The sequence below is a fragment of the Manis javanica genome, chromosome 6 (genome assembly GCF_040802235.1).
Source record: "Manis javanica isolate MJ-LG chromosome 6, MJ_LKY, whole genome shotgun sequence".
NCBI classification, from domain to species: domain Eukaryota; kingdom Metazoa; phylum Chordata; class Mammalia; order Pholidota; family Manidae; genus Manis; species Manis javanica.
In genome coordinates this window covers 76,629,334-76,644,959 of record NC_133161.1, presented here as the reverse complement: position 1 = coordinate 76,644,959, position 15,626 = coordinate 76,629,334, and the positions used below count along the sequence as shown (strand labels likewise).

Genomic DNA, 15,626 nt, shown 5'->3' with positions numbered 1-15,626 from the left:
GTTTCTCGCAATCAGAAATACTGTCAGAATAGCTTTTGTATGCCTCCGTTCACACAGTCCAAGCAGAAACAAAGTTTTTAAAAGAAAAAGAAGGCAACGAATATGTTGGTCAAGTTTCAGAAGTTTAGAAAAGTATATGCCTAAAATTTGGGGTGAACAAATAAGAGTTGATTTTTTTTTTGGCTTAACCTAGATAATAAATGTCTAATTTGGACTGTCCATGTGGCATACAGTTCCCAAATTAAACTCGTTCAGAGACTGCCATTTTTAGCAAAAGAGGGGGAAGTGAGAATTAGACAACACCCAGGCTCTTTCCGTAAAATTGCAGCCAAGATATCTAAAATCCAGGACCCCTGAAACTTCAAACAAGCACCCTGCAGACACCTGAAGAGGACTGATCCTAGTCCAGGGTCTGTCATACAGTCTGGGGGAGGGAAAGGAGTGCCCCTTCTCATTCCTCTACCACGTCCTTTCCCAAAATATAACTGCCTGCTTCGAACCTGCTCCGTGATACCCAAAATACAGTACCCGGGGGAACCTCTGGCAAAGTGCCAAGAAAAGTGTAGCCATCTAGAGGTGGAAAGGGAGCTGGGCAATTGGTCTGGTATTACTCATTTTTCGTGCCCATTTACCTCCAGGTTTCTAAAGCAGGTACTAACCTTCCTCCGTCCCCAGGTGGCAAACCTGCTAAGGCTCTTCCAGATCCCTCAGATAAGCTACGCATCCACCAGCGCCAAACTCAGCGACAAGTCACGCTATGATTACTTTGCCAGGACGGTGCCCCCCGACTTCTACCAGGCCAAAGCCATGGCCGAGATCTTGCGGTTCTTCAACTGGACCTACGTGTCCACTGTGGCATCCGAGGGAGACTATGGGGAGACAGGGATCGAGGCCTTCGAGCAGGAAGCGCGCCTGCGCAACATCTGCATCGCCACGGCTGAGAAGGTGGGTCGCTCCAACATCCGCAAATCCTACGACAGCGTGATCCGCGAGCTGCTGCAGAAGCCCAACGCGCGCGTGGTGGTGCTCTTCATGCGTGGGGACGACTCGCGCGAGCTCATCAGCGCAGCCAGCCGCGCCAACGCCTCCTTCACCTGGGTGGCCAGCGACGGCTGGGGCGCGCAAGAGAGCATCGCCAAGGGCAGCGAGCACGTGGCCGACGGCGCCATCACACTGGAGCTGGCCTCGCAACCCGTCCGCCAATTTGACCACTACTTCCAGAGCCTCAACCCCTCCAATAACCACCGCAACCCCTGGTTCCAGGACTTCTGGGAGCAGAAGTTCCAGTGCAGCCTCCAAAACAAGCGGAACCACAGGCGTGCTTGCGACAAGCACCTGGCCATCGACAGCAGCAACTACGAACAAGAATCCAAGATCATGTTTGTGGTGAACGCGGTGTACGCCATGGCCCATGCCTTGCACAAAATGCAGCGCACCCTCTGTCCCAACACCACCAAGCTTTGCGATGCTATGAAGATCCTGGATGGGAAGAAGCTGTACAAGGATTATTTGCTGAAAATCAACTTCACAGGTAAGCACAGAGCCTTTAATCATTTTACACGGTGCAGATAGGTGAAATCAAACAGGAATCAAATTCCTCTGCCCTCCACCCAGGAATCTTTGTTTCAGATCCACACAATGGGTTCAGACTGCTCAACAAATATTCCAAGAGGCAATATGATGACCCTTTGATGGTCTTCCTTATTTTTGAGTGGATATGTTAGCTTGTATACTACATGAAATTGAAAAACCCCCTAGGTTGGGCTGATCTGCAGTAGCTGCCTACGTGTGGGCTATGCTACATTTGCTCTCTTTCTTGTTGTTAGCTGTGGGATATGATACGTGTGATATGGGCATTTAATCTTCTTTAGCAGAGCTGGCAACTCTCTAAGGAACATGAACTTCTAAGCTTTTCTTGTGGGTAATTTGAGCAAAAGAATCTCATAACTTTTACAGTGGGTGAAAGAAAAAAGTCACTGTTTTCCCAGAGGCTAATTAGAAGGAAAAAAGGAAAGATAGTCAGACCATGGTGATTTTCAGGCATTTGAGTTAATATTTTCCACTGTATAGAAACATTTCTATTGTGGCATTAGGAGTGGTAGATTTTCTTATATTACGTTATGCAATGAAACTTTCTCTGGGAGCCTGAGCATAAAGAAATTGAAAGACTGATGAAAGTTGTCTGACACTAGGGAACATGCAAAGGTGTATTCACTGTGACTTTGTCTTTTCATTTGTTTCTAAATATGGACTAAATATTTCTAAATGTAGCATTGTATTCAATGCATTACTAACATATAAAAAACAAAATCTTTAGGTTTGCACTCTGTACTAAGGTGGTACAAGTGATAGGGAATTAGGTACTGGTCCTGGAGAATTTACCTTTATCTCAAATTACAATGTAGTAAGCAATAAAGAATATTGGGTACAAAATATTTTGATGCCAAAACTTTACAGTGATAAAAGAGCCTTTTTTTTGCCTAAATTACTATTAATAATTATAGCAGTATTAATCTTTCATGCCACTAAGGCATCATTCTAGTCTGCATAGCCTGTTTCAATTGATTTATCATCCCAGACATGGAAGTTTGTATGTTCAAATCATACTATCATTGGAGCAAGTGACAGTTCTCACATCTCCCTTACAGATGATCAGTCAGAAGTCAAAATGGCCTTAAAAATCACTGGTAGTATTGAAAAAGGACCCCATGACCATTGGCTCCTGTTTCAGAATTCTGCCCCTAAACCAGCCTTGAAAATAAGCACAAAAATCACCAACCTGCATTTTTGCACATTTTTTCTTTATTCTCCTAGAGGCAACCAAAAGTAGTGGAAGTCAGTTATGTCAGTATTCCTTCCTTGTCACCTGGTGGATACCCTCTCTTACCATTAGAATGACTACTATCAGTGGTAAAGATGCAACCTTTTCTGTGCCCTGTATTCCTACATGTGTATTCCATGCAAAAATAACAAAAAATATATATAAATAATAGCAAATCAGCATTGACCTTGAAATTGCCATGTCAGTTCCCAATGACGTCTCCAGAAAATAAGATTGAACTATAGAGTCAGCAAAAAAAAGTATCTTTACTCTAAATATAAATGAACTCCCAGCTACTTTTTAATGAATAAGATAAGCATCGTCCCCCTTATGCTTTCTCTTAATTCACCACATATTAGTATTTTGTTATTTTGGTTCATTCCTTACTCCTCAGCATGCAAATATACAAATATTTCCACTCATTAACCACTAATATAAAGGGAACACTTAGATTTCAGAGAGCCCTTGCAAGGTGTTTTACGTAACCAAAATATTTCCCTTCATTTCACTAACTGAGTCTTAAATGGCAAAGAGAAGTGAAGAAATAAGGCTGTTATTTGGATAACTAACACAAATTATCTTCTTTTTGTCTTCCTTGTTCAAATACTGGCTTTGATTCCACAATTTCATTGTGCAGACTTGGCTACAAAGTGCTATTTTCGCCTTCCCAGTTTGGTTGACGTTACCAGTCATTCCCCATCTCTGAAAAGAGTGAGAATTTAGATCAGCTACCAGGTAAATATGCTTAGCAGTGAGAACTAGACAAGAAAATGCCTTACTGGGAGAGGATAGATGCTAAATAAGCTAAATATGTACATTTAAAAAGTCAGGCTAATCTAGTTAGCTATTGAAAAGCAGATTTGTTTTACATTTTTTTCTGATGTAGTATCTCTGTTTCTTTAACTTGAATGGACTAATCACAATAGTAAACACTTAGCCAACACAAAACAATCTTTGCTCAGTTGGGTTGAAGAACTCCACTTCTGGCCATCTGCTTATACTCATTGCATTTACTCCAAGATTCTCCTGACAAAGGATAATTGTAGCCAGTTCCCTAAGAGCTCTACAGGTTGAGGAACTAAGCCTTCTGAGAATTTGAACCACAGAAACTAAAATATTCCTTGGTTCCTTGGTACAGTCCTGCTAACTAGTTCCAGAACTGGCCAACATGAGTCCTTGAAGTTAACCCAGTTTGAATATGAGGAGATTTTGCGGAATGATACTATGTTGAAATTTTTCTAAATAGTGAGCTCTGAGTTCCCTTGGCATAGGATTTAACCACTAATTACCTCTATAGACTTCTTTCCTGCCATACACCTTACAATTGCCCTTCCTTCCATTAAAAATACTTGCTATTTTGCAATTATGTCATGCCTTTATTTTTGCCTTTGTACCCTTTGGACATGAAATGTACATGCACTATTTCCTCCACCTGGAATACCCTCATGCTGCCCCCATCTGCCGTATCTAACACCTTCACTTACTGCTACCACCCTGGCCCAACCACCATCTCTAGCCTACATTTCTGCAATAGCCTCCTGATTTACTCTTGCCCACCTCCTACCCAGCCTCCACAACCCATTCTCTGTAGACAGCCACGATGTCCTTTTAAAATGCAGGTCAGGACAAGTCACTCCTCTGCTCACAACCTCTGAGAGAGTTCCCATTTCACTCACAATTAAAGTCAAATCCTTACAATGTCCTACAGGGCCCTCCCCGATTTGCCTCCTCCCCATGCCTCACAGCCCTTCTGTCATCATCTGTTACTCTCTCTTTCTCACTCCACTCCAGCCACCCTTGTTTCCAGACTCAGGGCATTTTCAATGCCAGTCCTTTCTGCCCGTAATGCCCTTCCACAAGACACCCCTATGGCACATTAATTCCCTTACGTCCTCCAAGCCATTACTTAAATGCTAGTTACTCAGTAAAAATGGCCTGGTTCTCCTTTATACAATTGCAGTGCACTGCTCCCAGCCCCCACCACAGGTGCCCCCATGTCCCTTTAACCTGCTCTACTTTTTTTATACCATGATTTTTTTCTCTTTTTCTCATATCACATCATTCATTGTTTTAATGCTTATTTTTTAATGTTTAAACTGCACACTCAAATATAAGCTCCCTGAAAATAGAAATCACTATCAATTTTGTTCACCGATGCAGCCCAAGCACACTAGGTGCTCTGCCAACATTTGTGGATCATGAATATCCAAACTCGTATTTCATTCTCTATCTCCATTAGTAAACTGTGAGCATTTTCAAGGCCAAGAGCATGTGACATCTCTGATTTCCAGTACTCAGCACAGCATCTGGTACGGAGGGGGTGTATATAAATGTTTAGTGAAGGAATAAAGAATGAGAAAAACAATCAATAGATTTATAATATGATCCTTTTTGTGACAATTTAATGTGTATATTTTGTCCATTAACAAATGAATTTCAAGAATGAAAGGTATACAAGTCTAGACTGGCTTCTGAATATGAAGTTTGAATATGAGAGGAGTCTATAGAAGTAGTGGTTAAATCCTATGCCAAGAGAGCTCACTGTTTAGAAGAATCTTCAACAAAGTATCGTTCTGCAAAATCTCTTCCTATTCAAACTTTTTTACCCAAGCACTGTCCTTTAGTTATGTTCTATTATTGTATGTGAGATAAATCTAAAACCAAGTATCATTAGCACTGGATCTCTTATCCATCACTTTCTTATAGATGAAGCCCCAAAATGGGGGGTGATTTGCCCAAGGTCATAATCCAGTTAGAGCCAGGGACCAAGACTAAAATCCAGGTCACCAGATCCACTGCTGCTTTTGTATGGACACAAGAACCCTGGGAAGTTGAGGACTTTGATCCCAAACACCTAATAGAGTTTCTGACACATACTGAGTATTAATGGCATGGTTATTGAAGGAATGGAAGACAGTCAATCAGTAGGTTAGAAATATGTCTTAAATGTTCCAGAGCCACTTTCTCAATTAGTTGAAACTAAGGTGGTTCTAAAACACCCAAACTTTGAAAGCTGAGCTATAGATTCCAATTTTTTAAAGTTGCAGAGCATTATTTTGTTAGTAAAATTTTTCCATCTGAAAGAGCCACATCATCCAGAATTCTAAAATAAATATTTACATGACTCCCAGAATTCTAAAATAAATATTTACGTGACTTTTCAAAATTACTCTGAATAAAATTCCATGTGCTTACCATGTAAAAAGAAAGCTTAAACTACTCAAGACAGTTAAAAACATAAGACAGAGGGCAGTGAAACATTTAAAGAAATGCAATCTAACTGTCATTTTCTGTGTTCACAATACAATGCAATCTCTCTCCCTTTTTATTCTGAGACCAGTTCCAGAAAGTGGAATAGTATAAAATCATAGAATTACAAAAAGCTTTCCTCAAAGATGAATTTGCCCCTACTCCTCACTTCACAAAGGTGGAAATTCAGGATGTCAGCATTATTATATTCACTTACTGAAGCACATAAAAGGGAACTCAACTGTCAGGGTGACGTGGTAACCAGAGTACACGCAATTCAAAAGAAAAAAGAAAGAGCCCCCACTTACTGAGCATACTGCCAGAGGTGCTCCAAGACTCATGCAGGGCCAAGTAGGCACTGTCTTGGGAAGAACATCCCTAACATTTCCCTGTGATTCGCAGGGGGTGAGCTCAAACGTTTGAGAATGGAGAAATTGATAGCTTGACTCAATAGGCAGTTTATCCAAGGTCACACGGTAAATAGGTGACAGAGCAAACCATCAAGATCCTGCTTTGGTCATTCATTCTACAGGTATGTCTGGACTTTACATTAGGACTAGGGGACCCTGAACAGCAAGCATGATAGATGGAGGCCCTGTTTCAAGGAGCTTCTGCCAGCATCAGTAGAAGCAAGATTATGGGGCTGCAATGTTAGGGTCTTGCCCTAGGTTGTGTGTTCTCCTTTGGTTTCAGTTTTTGTTTGAGATTGGAAAATTATCCCCAGAAGATACTTGCCCCCAGAATCTACACTCACTTAACAGACCTTACTCCCAGAACTCGACCTGCAAGTGATGAGGACGTCTCCCTGCTGCTGCTGGGATGGCGGTCATGGTAGCGCTGGATAGTAGCACAAAGGCCTTAACAGGGATTTGTTGGTGTTTATTCGTATGGTTGGTTGATTTTCTTTTTTCTCTGCCTCATTTTTTCTTTTTTGGCATACTCATCTCCTGGTGCCACCAAAGAGACAGACTAACCTACTGAGATCAGAGGCCTGGAGCCCTGTGGAGATGGCCCAGGCTTGTTCTTCTGTTTACAATCCTCCACCCCTGGAAGCAGGGCAGAGGAAGAAAACGGTAGTCCATCCTCACTGTCCCACTCACCTCTGCGTCTGACTCTCCCAGGAGCTGCAAAGATTGCTCCCAGTTGGGACTGGAAGCACAGAGCAAAGGCCAGGAAGGGTATGTTTTCTGGGACACTGCACTCTAAGGAATATGTTTGAGCTGGCTGCAACCCAGCAAAGATCTCCTCTTGAAAAGTAAAGGGCCATCCAAGGCACAGCGAGGAAGCCAAAATGGTAATGGCCACATCTTTAGATGAATGGGCTTTGAAGTCCCTGAAAGAGCAAACTTCTCTTGATCTTCCTTCCTCCCCTGGAACATTTGTATTTCCCACAAAAGTGCAGAAACTTGTTCCAGCTCTGCTGATCAAAAGCATTTCCAAAACGTAGAGATAAATATCCTGTCCTTCTTTCTTCCTTTTTCTCTATGGTCAACTTCCTGGGGTCACAAGAATAAGATTTAAGCCCCCAAAGGACACCACTAATGTGGTTACTTATTTGTTTATGCACTGTGCATCTGTGCTTTGTGTGTCTTAAAAGCTTGAGAAATTATTCTCATTTTAAGGTCACACAGTGGAGAACAGGAGCTTGTAGAAAACCTAATTTTCCACTTTGGCCTGAGCTTTCTGCTGTGGTTGCTACTTACTGTAATTATTATCGTATGGTTGTTATTGTTATTTCTATTATTTTATGATCCTTGATTTATCTTCACTCATTGGAAGAGTTATCCTCTCTAAAAAAGTAATCATCCTCAGTGAAGTATGAAAGAGATGCATTCTACCACCTTGCCTATCAGAAAAAAAGCACAGTAAATATGCTACTGCCTACACTTTTTCAGGCTTTTTGGACACCTTGGGATATTTACAGGAACATCATTTACAAAGGTGTCTGGAGATTGAAGAAAATATTCTGAGTATTTTTTACAATTGTAACTAATATATAGTTTAAAAATAAGTTAATCCTTCATTCCTGACCTTTGGGATACCTAGTATTATCTCACAATAACCTAGTCTTCTTAAGGTTTCTAATCACTAGTGATTGGAAACAATGTTTTTCTACTTCCATATACCTTTGTGCTACTAGTCATCTTCAACTGGACACTGGAAAGCCAAAATAGAGAAAGTAAGTATTTTCAGTGGATTCAGAAAAAAATTCCTGACCAGGATAGCAATCATAAACTGACACAGAAGACTGTTCGGTAACAAATTTTAAAAGATGAGATTGTTGTCTAAGCAAGCAGATTATGGGAGATCCTTCCCAGAGCAGGGTTTGATAAACCTTCCTAGGAACCTTGCAGATTCTCAAAATGCCTGAGCAGTGAGCACAGCTTCTAAAGATTACAAATGTCCTCAGGAGCAGGCATTGAGGAGGATGGCCAAAGAAATCAGCCACCGGTCACTATTCTCCCCTCCCTCTTAATTTAAACATTTAACAAGTATCCACAATATCTTTAGTCACTATATGTGACATCACTGGGAAAGACTGCATAGTAACCCTTCACATGTTTTCTCCAAATCCCTAGACACTCCATTTGTGTCTGGTTCTTTCCAAAACTATGATAGTTAATGGGTTCATTCCATTGTCTATGAAAAATTAGAATTTGATAAAGTGGTAGAGTCCCTAGAAGTTGCAGTAGTAAATAGCATTTCAGAATATTCAAAGATTTAATTCCATCATAAAACTATAAACAATTTCACTTAGCACAGAGTCGACCATATATTAAATTTGCAAAATAATGTCTCAAATACAAAACTGAGCTGCTGGACAAAGTATAATTAGCCACTGACCCAAGAATAAGTAAATGTTCTAAGACTGGCCATTAATATTTTTCCTCATTTTTTTATTAAAAAATTTTTTTCCAGCTTTATTGAGATATAATTGATACATAACATTGTGTAAGTATAAGGTATACACTGTTGATTTGATAAAGTTATATATTGCAAAATGGTAACTACCACTTGGGCTAACACCTCCATCTCATCACATAATTACCATTACTTTTTTGTGGTATGAACATTTAAAATCTACTTTAACTACTTTCAAGTATTACTTAATTAAAAAGTAGTACTTAACTACTTTACAGTATTACTAACTATAATCACCATGCCATACATTAGATCCCCAGATATTATTCATCTTATAACTAGAAGTTTGTAATCTTTGACCAACGTCTCATATCCCCTGCCCCGCAGGGCCTGGTAAGTACCATTCTAGTCTGTATCTATGAGTTTAGCTTTTTTAGATTCCACATATCAAAGATAACATACAGTATTTGTCTTTCTATGTCTTAATTCCTTTAGCCTAATGCCCCCAAGGTCCGTTCATGTTGTCACAAAAGACAGGATTTCCTTCTTTCTCATAGTTGAATAATATTCCATTGTAAATAAGTACATATGTACCACACCTTCTTTATCCACCTCTTGATGGACAATTAGGTTGTTTCCATGTCTTGGCTACTGTGAATAATGGTTCAGTGAACATGGGAATGTAGGTATCTTTTCAATATCCTGTTTTCATTTCTTTTGAATATCCCCAGAAGTAGGATTGCTGGATAATCTGGTAGTTCTAACATTAGTTTTTTGAGAAACCTCCATACTGTTTTTTATAATGAGTACACCAATTTACATTCCTACTGACAGTGCACAGGGTCCCTTTTTCTTCACATCCTTGTCAACACTTGCTATTTCTTGTCTTTTTGATAAAAGCCATTCTGACTGTTGTGAGATGATACTTCATTATGCTTTTGATTTTCATTCACCTAATGATTTCTGATGTTGAGCATCTTTTCATGTATCTGTTTGCCATCTGTATGTCTTCCTTGGAAAAATGTCCGTTCAAGCCTCTGCCCAATTTTTAATCAGATTATTTGGAGGTTTTTTTTGGTATTGAGTTGTATGAGTTCTATCTATATTTTAGATATTAACCCCTTATCAGATATTTCATTTGCAAATGTATTCTCCCATTCATTATGTTTCTTTCTCATCTTTTGTATTTTAGAATTAACCCCTTATCAAATAGATGGTTGCAAATATTTTCTCCCATTCCATAGGTTACCTTTTCATTTTGTTGATAGTTTCCTTTGCTGTACAGAAACTTTTTAGTTTCCTGTAGTCCTTCTTATTTATTTTTGTTTTTTATTGCCTTTCCATTTGGTGCCAAATCCAAACATCTTTGCCAAGACTAAGGTCAGGGAGCTTAACCCCTATTTTCTACTTAAAGTTTTATGGTGTCACATCTTACATTCAAGTCTTTAATACATTTTGAGCTGTTTTTGTGTACAGTGTAAGATAAGGATAGAGTTTCATTCTTTTGCACATGACTGACCACTTTTTCCAGCTCCATTTATCAAAGAAACTATCCTTTCCCCCATTGTATATTCTTGGCTCCTTTGTCATAAATTAATTGACCATATATAATGTGTGGATTTATACTTGGCTTCTCTATTCTGTTTCATTGATCTATGTATCTATTTTTATGCCATACCATACTATTTTAATTACTATAGCTTTGTGATATAGTTTGAAACCAGGGAATATGAAGCCCCCAACTTCATTCTTCATCTTCAGTACTGCTTTAGCTATTCAGTCTTTTGTGGTGCTATACAAATTTTAGGATTTTTTTCTATTTTTCATTTCTATTTGGAATTTTGACAGGGATTTCATTGAGTAAGTAGATCATTTTGGATACTATGGAAATTTTAACAGTAGTAATTCTCCCAATCCATGAGCATAGAACATCTTTCCATTTATTTGTATCTTCTTCAATTTCTTTTGTGTCTTATAGTGTTTAGTGTATAAATCTTTCACCTCATCAGTTAAACTTATTCCTAGGTATTCTTTTTTATGCTATTATAAGTGGGATTGTTTCCTTGATTTCTATTTCTAATAGATCATTATTAATATATAGAAACACAAATATTTTTGTATATTGATTTTGTTTTCTATAACTTTACTGAATTTGCTGACTAGCTTTAATAGGTTTTTGGTGGATTCTTTAGGGTTTTCTATATGTAATATCATGGCATCTGTAAATAGAGACAGTTTTACTTCTTTCCAACTTAGATGCCTTTTATTTCTTTTTCATGCCTAATTACTCTGGCTAGGACTTCCAGTACTATGTTGAATAAAAGTGACAAGAGTGGGAATCCTTGTCTTTTTCCTGATCTTAGAGTAAAAGCTTTCACCATTGAGTATGATGTTAGCTGTGAGCTTGTCATATATGGCCACTATTTACCTAGTTTGTTGAGAGTTTTTATTATGAAAAGATGTTAAATTTTGTCAAATGCTTTTTTGGCATGTATTGAGATGATTGTATGATTTTTATCCTTCCTTTCGTTTATGTGGTATGTCATATTGATGGATTCACGGATGTTGAGCCATCCTTGGATCCTAGGAATAAATCCTTCTTGATCTTGGTATATGATCCTTTCAATGTACTACTGAATTTGGTTTGCTAACTCTTTTTAACTTTTGTGTTTCTTCCTTGGTCAGTCTTGGGAGGTTGTATTTTTCTAGGAAGTTGTCCATTTCTTCTAGGTTTTCCAGCTTGTTGGCATATAGGTTTTCATAGTAGTCTTTAATAATTCTTTGTATTTCTGTGGAGTCTGTCGTGATTTTTCCATTCTCATTTCTGATTATGTTGATTTGTGTTGACTCTCTTTTTCTCTTAATAAGTTGGGCTAGAGGCTTATCTATTTTGTTTATTTTCTCAAAGAACCAGCTCTTGGTTTCGTTGACTTTTGCTATTGTTTTATTCTTCTCAATTTTGTTTATTTCTTCTCTGATCTTTATTATGTCCCTCCTTCTGCTGACTTTAGGCCTCATTTGTTCTTCTTTTTCCAGTTTTAATAATTGTGATGTTAGACTATTCATTTGGGATTGTTCTTCCTTCTTCAAGTGTGCCTGGATTGCTATATACTTTCCTCTTAAGACTGCTTTCGCTGCATCCCACAGAAGTTGGGGCTTAGTGTTGTTGTTGTCATTTGTTTCTATATATTCCTTGATCTCTATTTTGATTTGTTCATTGATCCATTGATTATTTAGTAGCATGTTGTTAAGCCTCCATGTGTTTGTGAGCCTTTTTGTTTTCTTTGTAGAATTTATTTCTACTTTCATACCTTTGTGGTCTGAAAAATTGGTTGGTAGAATTTCAATATTTTGGAATTTACTGAGGCTCTTTTTGTGAGCTAGTATGTGGTCTATTCTGGAGAATGTTCCATGTGCACTTGAGAAGAATGTATATCCTGTTGCTTTTGGATGTAGAGTTCTATAGATGTCTATTAGGTCCATCTGTTCTAGTGTGTTGTTCAGTGCCTGTGTGTCTTTACTTATTTTCTGCCTGGTGGATCTATCCTTTGGGGTGAGTGGGAGTGGTGTGTTGAAGTCTCCTACAATGAATGCATTGCAGTCTATTTCCCTCTTTAGTTCTGTTAGTATTTGCTTCACATATGCTGGTATTGGGTGCATATATATTTAGAATGGTTATATCCTCTTGTTGGACTGAGCCCTTTATCATTATGTAGTATCCTTCTTTATCTCTTGTTACTTTCTTTGTTTTGAAGTCTATTTTGTCTGATATTAGTACTGCAACCCCTGCTTTCTTCTCACTGTTGTTTGCCTGAAATATGTTTTTCCATCCCTTGACTTTTAGTCTATGCTTCTCTTTGGGTTTAAGGTGAGTTTCTTGTAAGCAACATATAGATGGGTCTTGCTTTTTTATCCATTCTATTACTCTATGTCTTTTGATTGGTGCATTAAGTCCATTTACATTTAGGGTGACTATTGAGAGATATGTACTTATTGCCATTGCAGGCTTTAGATTCGTGGTTACCAAAGGTTCAAGGTTAGCTTCTTTAGTATCTTACTCCCTAACTTAGCTCGCTTATTGAGCTGTTATATACACTGTCTGGAGATTCTTTTCTTCTCTCCCTTCTTATTCCTCCTCCTCCATTCTTCATATGTTGTGTGTTTTGTTCTGTGCTCTTTTTAGGGGTGCTCCCATCTAGAGCAGTCCCTGTAGGATGCCCTGTAGAGGTGGTTTGTGGGAAGCAAATTCCCTCAGCTTTTGCTTGTCTGGGAATTGTTTAATCCCGCCATCATATTTAAATGATAGTCGTGCTGGATACAGTATCCTTGGTTCAAGGCCCTTCTGTTTCATTGCATTAAGTATATCATGCCATTCTCTTCTGGCCTGTAGGGTTTCTGTTGAGAAGTCTGATGTTAGCCTGATGGATTTTCCTTTATAGGTGACCTTTTTCTCTCTAGCTGCCTTTAAAACTCTTTCCTTGTCCTTGATCCTTGCCATTTTAATTACTATGTGTCTTGGTGTTGTCCTCCTTGGATCCTTTCTGTTGGGAGTTCTGTGTAATTCCATGGTCTGTTCGATTATTTCCTCCCCCAGTTCGGGGAAGTTTTCAGCAATTATTTCTTCAAAGAGACTTTCTATCCCTTTTCCTCTTTCTTCCTCTTCTGGTATCCCTATAATACGATTATTATTCCTTTTGTCTTGGTCACATATTTCTCTTAGTGTTGTTTCATTCCTGGAGATCCTTTTATCTCTCTCTATGTCAGCTTCTATACGTTCCTGTTCTCTGGCTTCTATTCCTTCAATGGCCTCTTGCATCTTATCCATTCTGCTTATAAATCCTTCCAGGGATTGTTTCACTTCTGTGATCTCCTTCCTGACATCTGTGATCTCCTTCCGGACTTCATCCCACTGCTCTTGCATTTTTCTCTGCATCTCATCCCACTGCTCTTGCATTTTTCTCTGCATCTCATCCCATTGCTCTTGCATTTTTCTCTGCATCTCTGTCAGCATGTTCATGATTTTTATTTTGAATTCTTTTTCAGGAGGACTAGTTTCAGGGAGAGGTCTGTCTCCCTCTCAGGTGTTGTCTCTGTGATCTTTGTCTGCCTGTAGTTTTGCCTTTTCATGGTGATAGAGATAGTTTGCAGAGCTGGTACAAGTGACCGCTGGAAGAGCTTTCCTTCTTGTTGGTTTGTGGCCTTCTCCTGGGAGAATAGCGACCTCTAGTGGCTTGTGCTGGGCAGCTGTGCGCAGACAGGGCTTCTGCTTCCTGCCCAGTTGCTTTGGGGTTTATCTCCGCTGTTGCTGTGGGCTTGGCCTGGCTGGAGCTGTTCCTCCAAAATGGTGGAGCCCCATTGGAGGGGGAGCGGCCGGTAGGCTATTTATCTCCGTAAGGGGCCTCTGTGCTCCCTGCTGCCCAGGGGTTTGGAGTGCCCAGAGATCCCCAGATTCCCTGCCTCTGGTCTAAGTGACCTGTCCTGCCCCTTTAAGACTTCCAAAAAGCACTCTCCAAACCGAAACAACAACAGCAACAATGAGAGAGGGAACAGAAAGGAAAAAAAAAGGAAAAAACACGCGATTTTTTTTTTTTTTTTTTTTTTGTCCTCAGGTGCCGGTCCCAGGCACCCGCTCACTGGTCCTGCTGCCCTGTCTCCCTAGCACCAGGGTCCCTGTCCTTTCAAGGTTTCCAAAAAGCACCCACCCACCGGTCCCGCAGGGAAGGAACGCTCGATATTCTTTGTCCTCAGGCACTGGTCCCAGGCACCCGCTCACCCGTCCCGCCGCCCTGCCTCCCTAGCACCGGGGTCCCTGTCCCTTTAAGGCTTCCAAAAAGCACTCGCCAAAAAGAGAGAAAAAAAGGGGAAAAATGCGCGATTTCCTCCTTTCTCAAGTGCCAGTCTCAGGCACCTGCCCCCCGGTCCCGCAGGGAAAAACGTGGGATATTCTTTGTCCTCAGGTGCCAGTCCCAGGCACCCGCTCACCAGTCCCGCCACCCTGCCTCCCTAGCACCGGGGTCCCTGTCCCTTTAAGGCTTCCAAAAAGCGCTCGCCAAAAAGAGAAAAAAAAAGGGGAAAAAAAAGGGGAAAAACGATTTCCTCCGTCCTCAGGTGCCGGTCTCAGGCACCCGCCCGCCGGTCCCGCAGGGAGAAATGCGGGATATTCTTTGTCCTCAGGCGCCGGTCCCAGGCACCTGCTCACCGGTCCCGCCACCCTGCCTCCCTAGCAACGGGGGCCCGTCCCTTTAAGGCTTCCAAAAAGCACTCGCCAAAAAAAAAACCGCACCGGTTTCTTTCCACCCGCCGGGAGCCGGGGGGAGGGGCGCTCGGGTCCCGCCGGGCTTACCCCCTTCGCAAGGCGCTGGGTTCTTGCAGGTGTGGATGTGGTCTGGATGTTGTCCTGTGTCCTGTGGTCTCTATTTTAGGAAGATTTTTCTTTGGTATATTTTCATAGCTCTATGTGTTTTTGGGAGGAGATTTCCACTGCTCTACTCACGCTGCCATCCTGGCTCCGCCCTCTCGCTAACTCTTTTGAAGAATTTTGCACCTATGTTCATTGGGGATACTGGCCTGCAATTTTCTTTTCTTATAGGGTCCTTGTCTAGTTTTGATATCAAGGTAATGCTGGCCTCATAAAATTGGTTTGGAAATGTTCCCTTTTCTTCTAATTTTTGGAAGTATTTGAGAAGAATTGGTA

At 40.4% G+C, this 15,626-nt stretch overlaps 1 protein-coding gene across 2 annotated transcripts in view; it reads left to right on the top strand.

Annotated features, from left to right (window-relative positions):
- Positions 1-15,626, top strand: part of GRM3 (glutamate metabotropic receptor 3) — a 217,911-nt gene that overhangs the window by 142,695 nt on the left and 59,590 nt on the right. For both annotated transcript variants that reach the window (XM_073238900.1, XM_017669587.3), the window contains one exon: positions 676-1,531. In XM_073238900.1, the coding sequence (XP_073095001.1) occupies positions 808-1,531 (724 nt within the window). In that variant the 5' untranslated portion in view covers positions 676-807. The remainder of the gene's footprint in view (positions 1-675; positions 1,532-15,626) is intronic.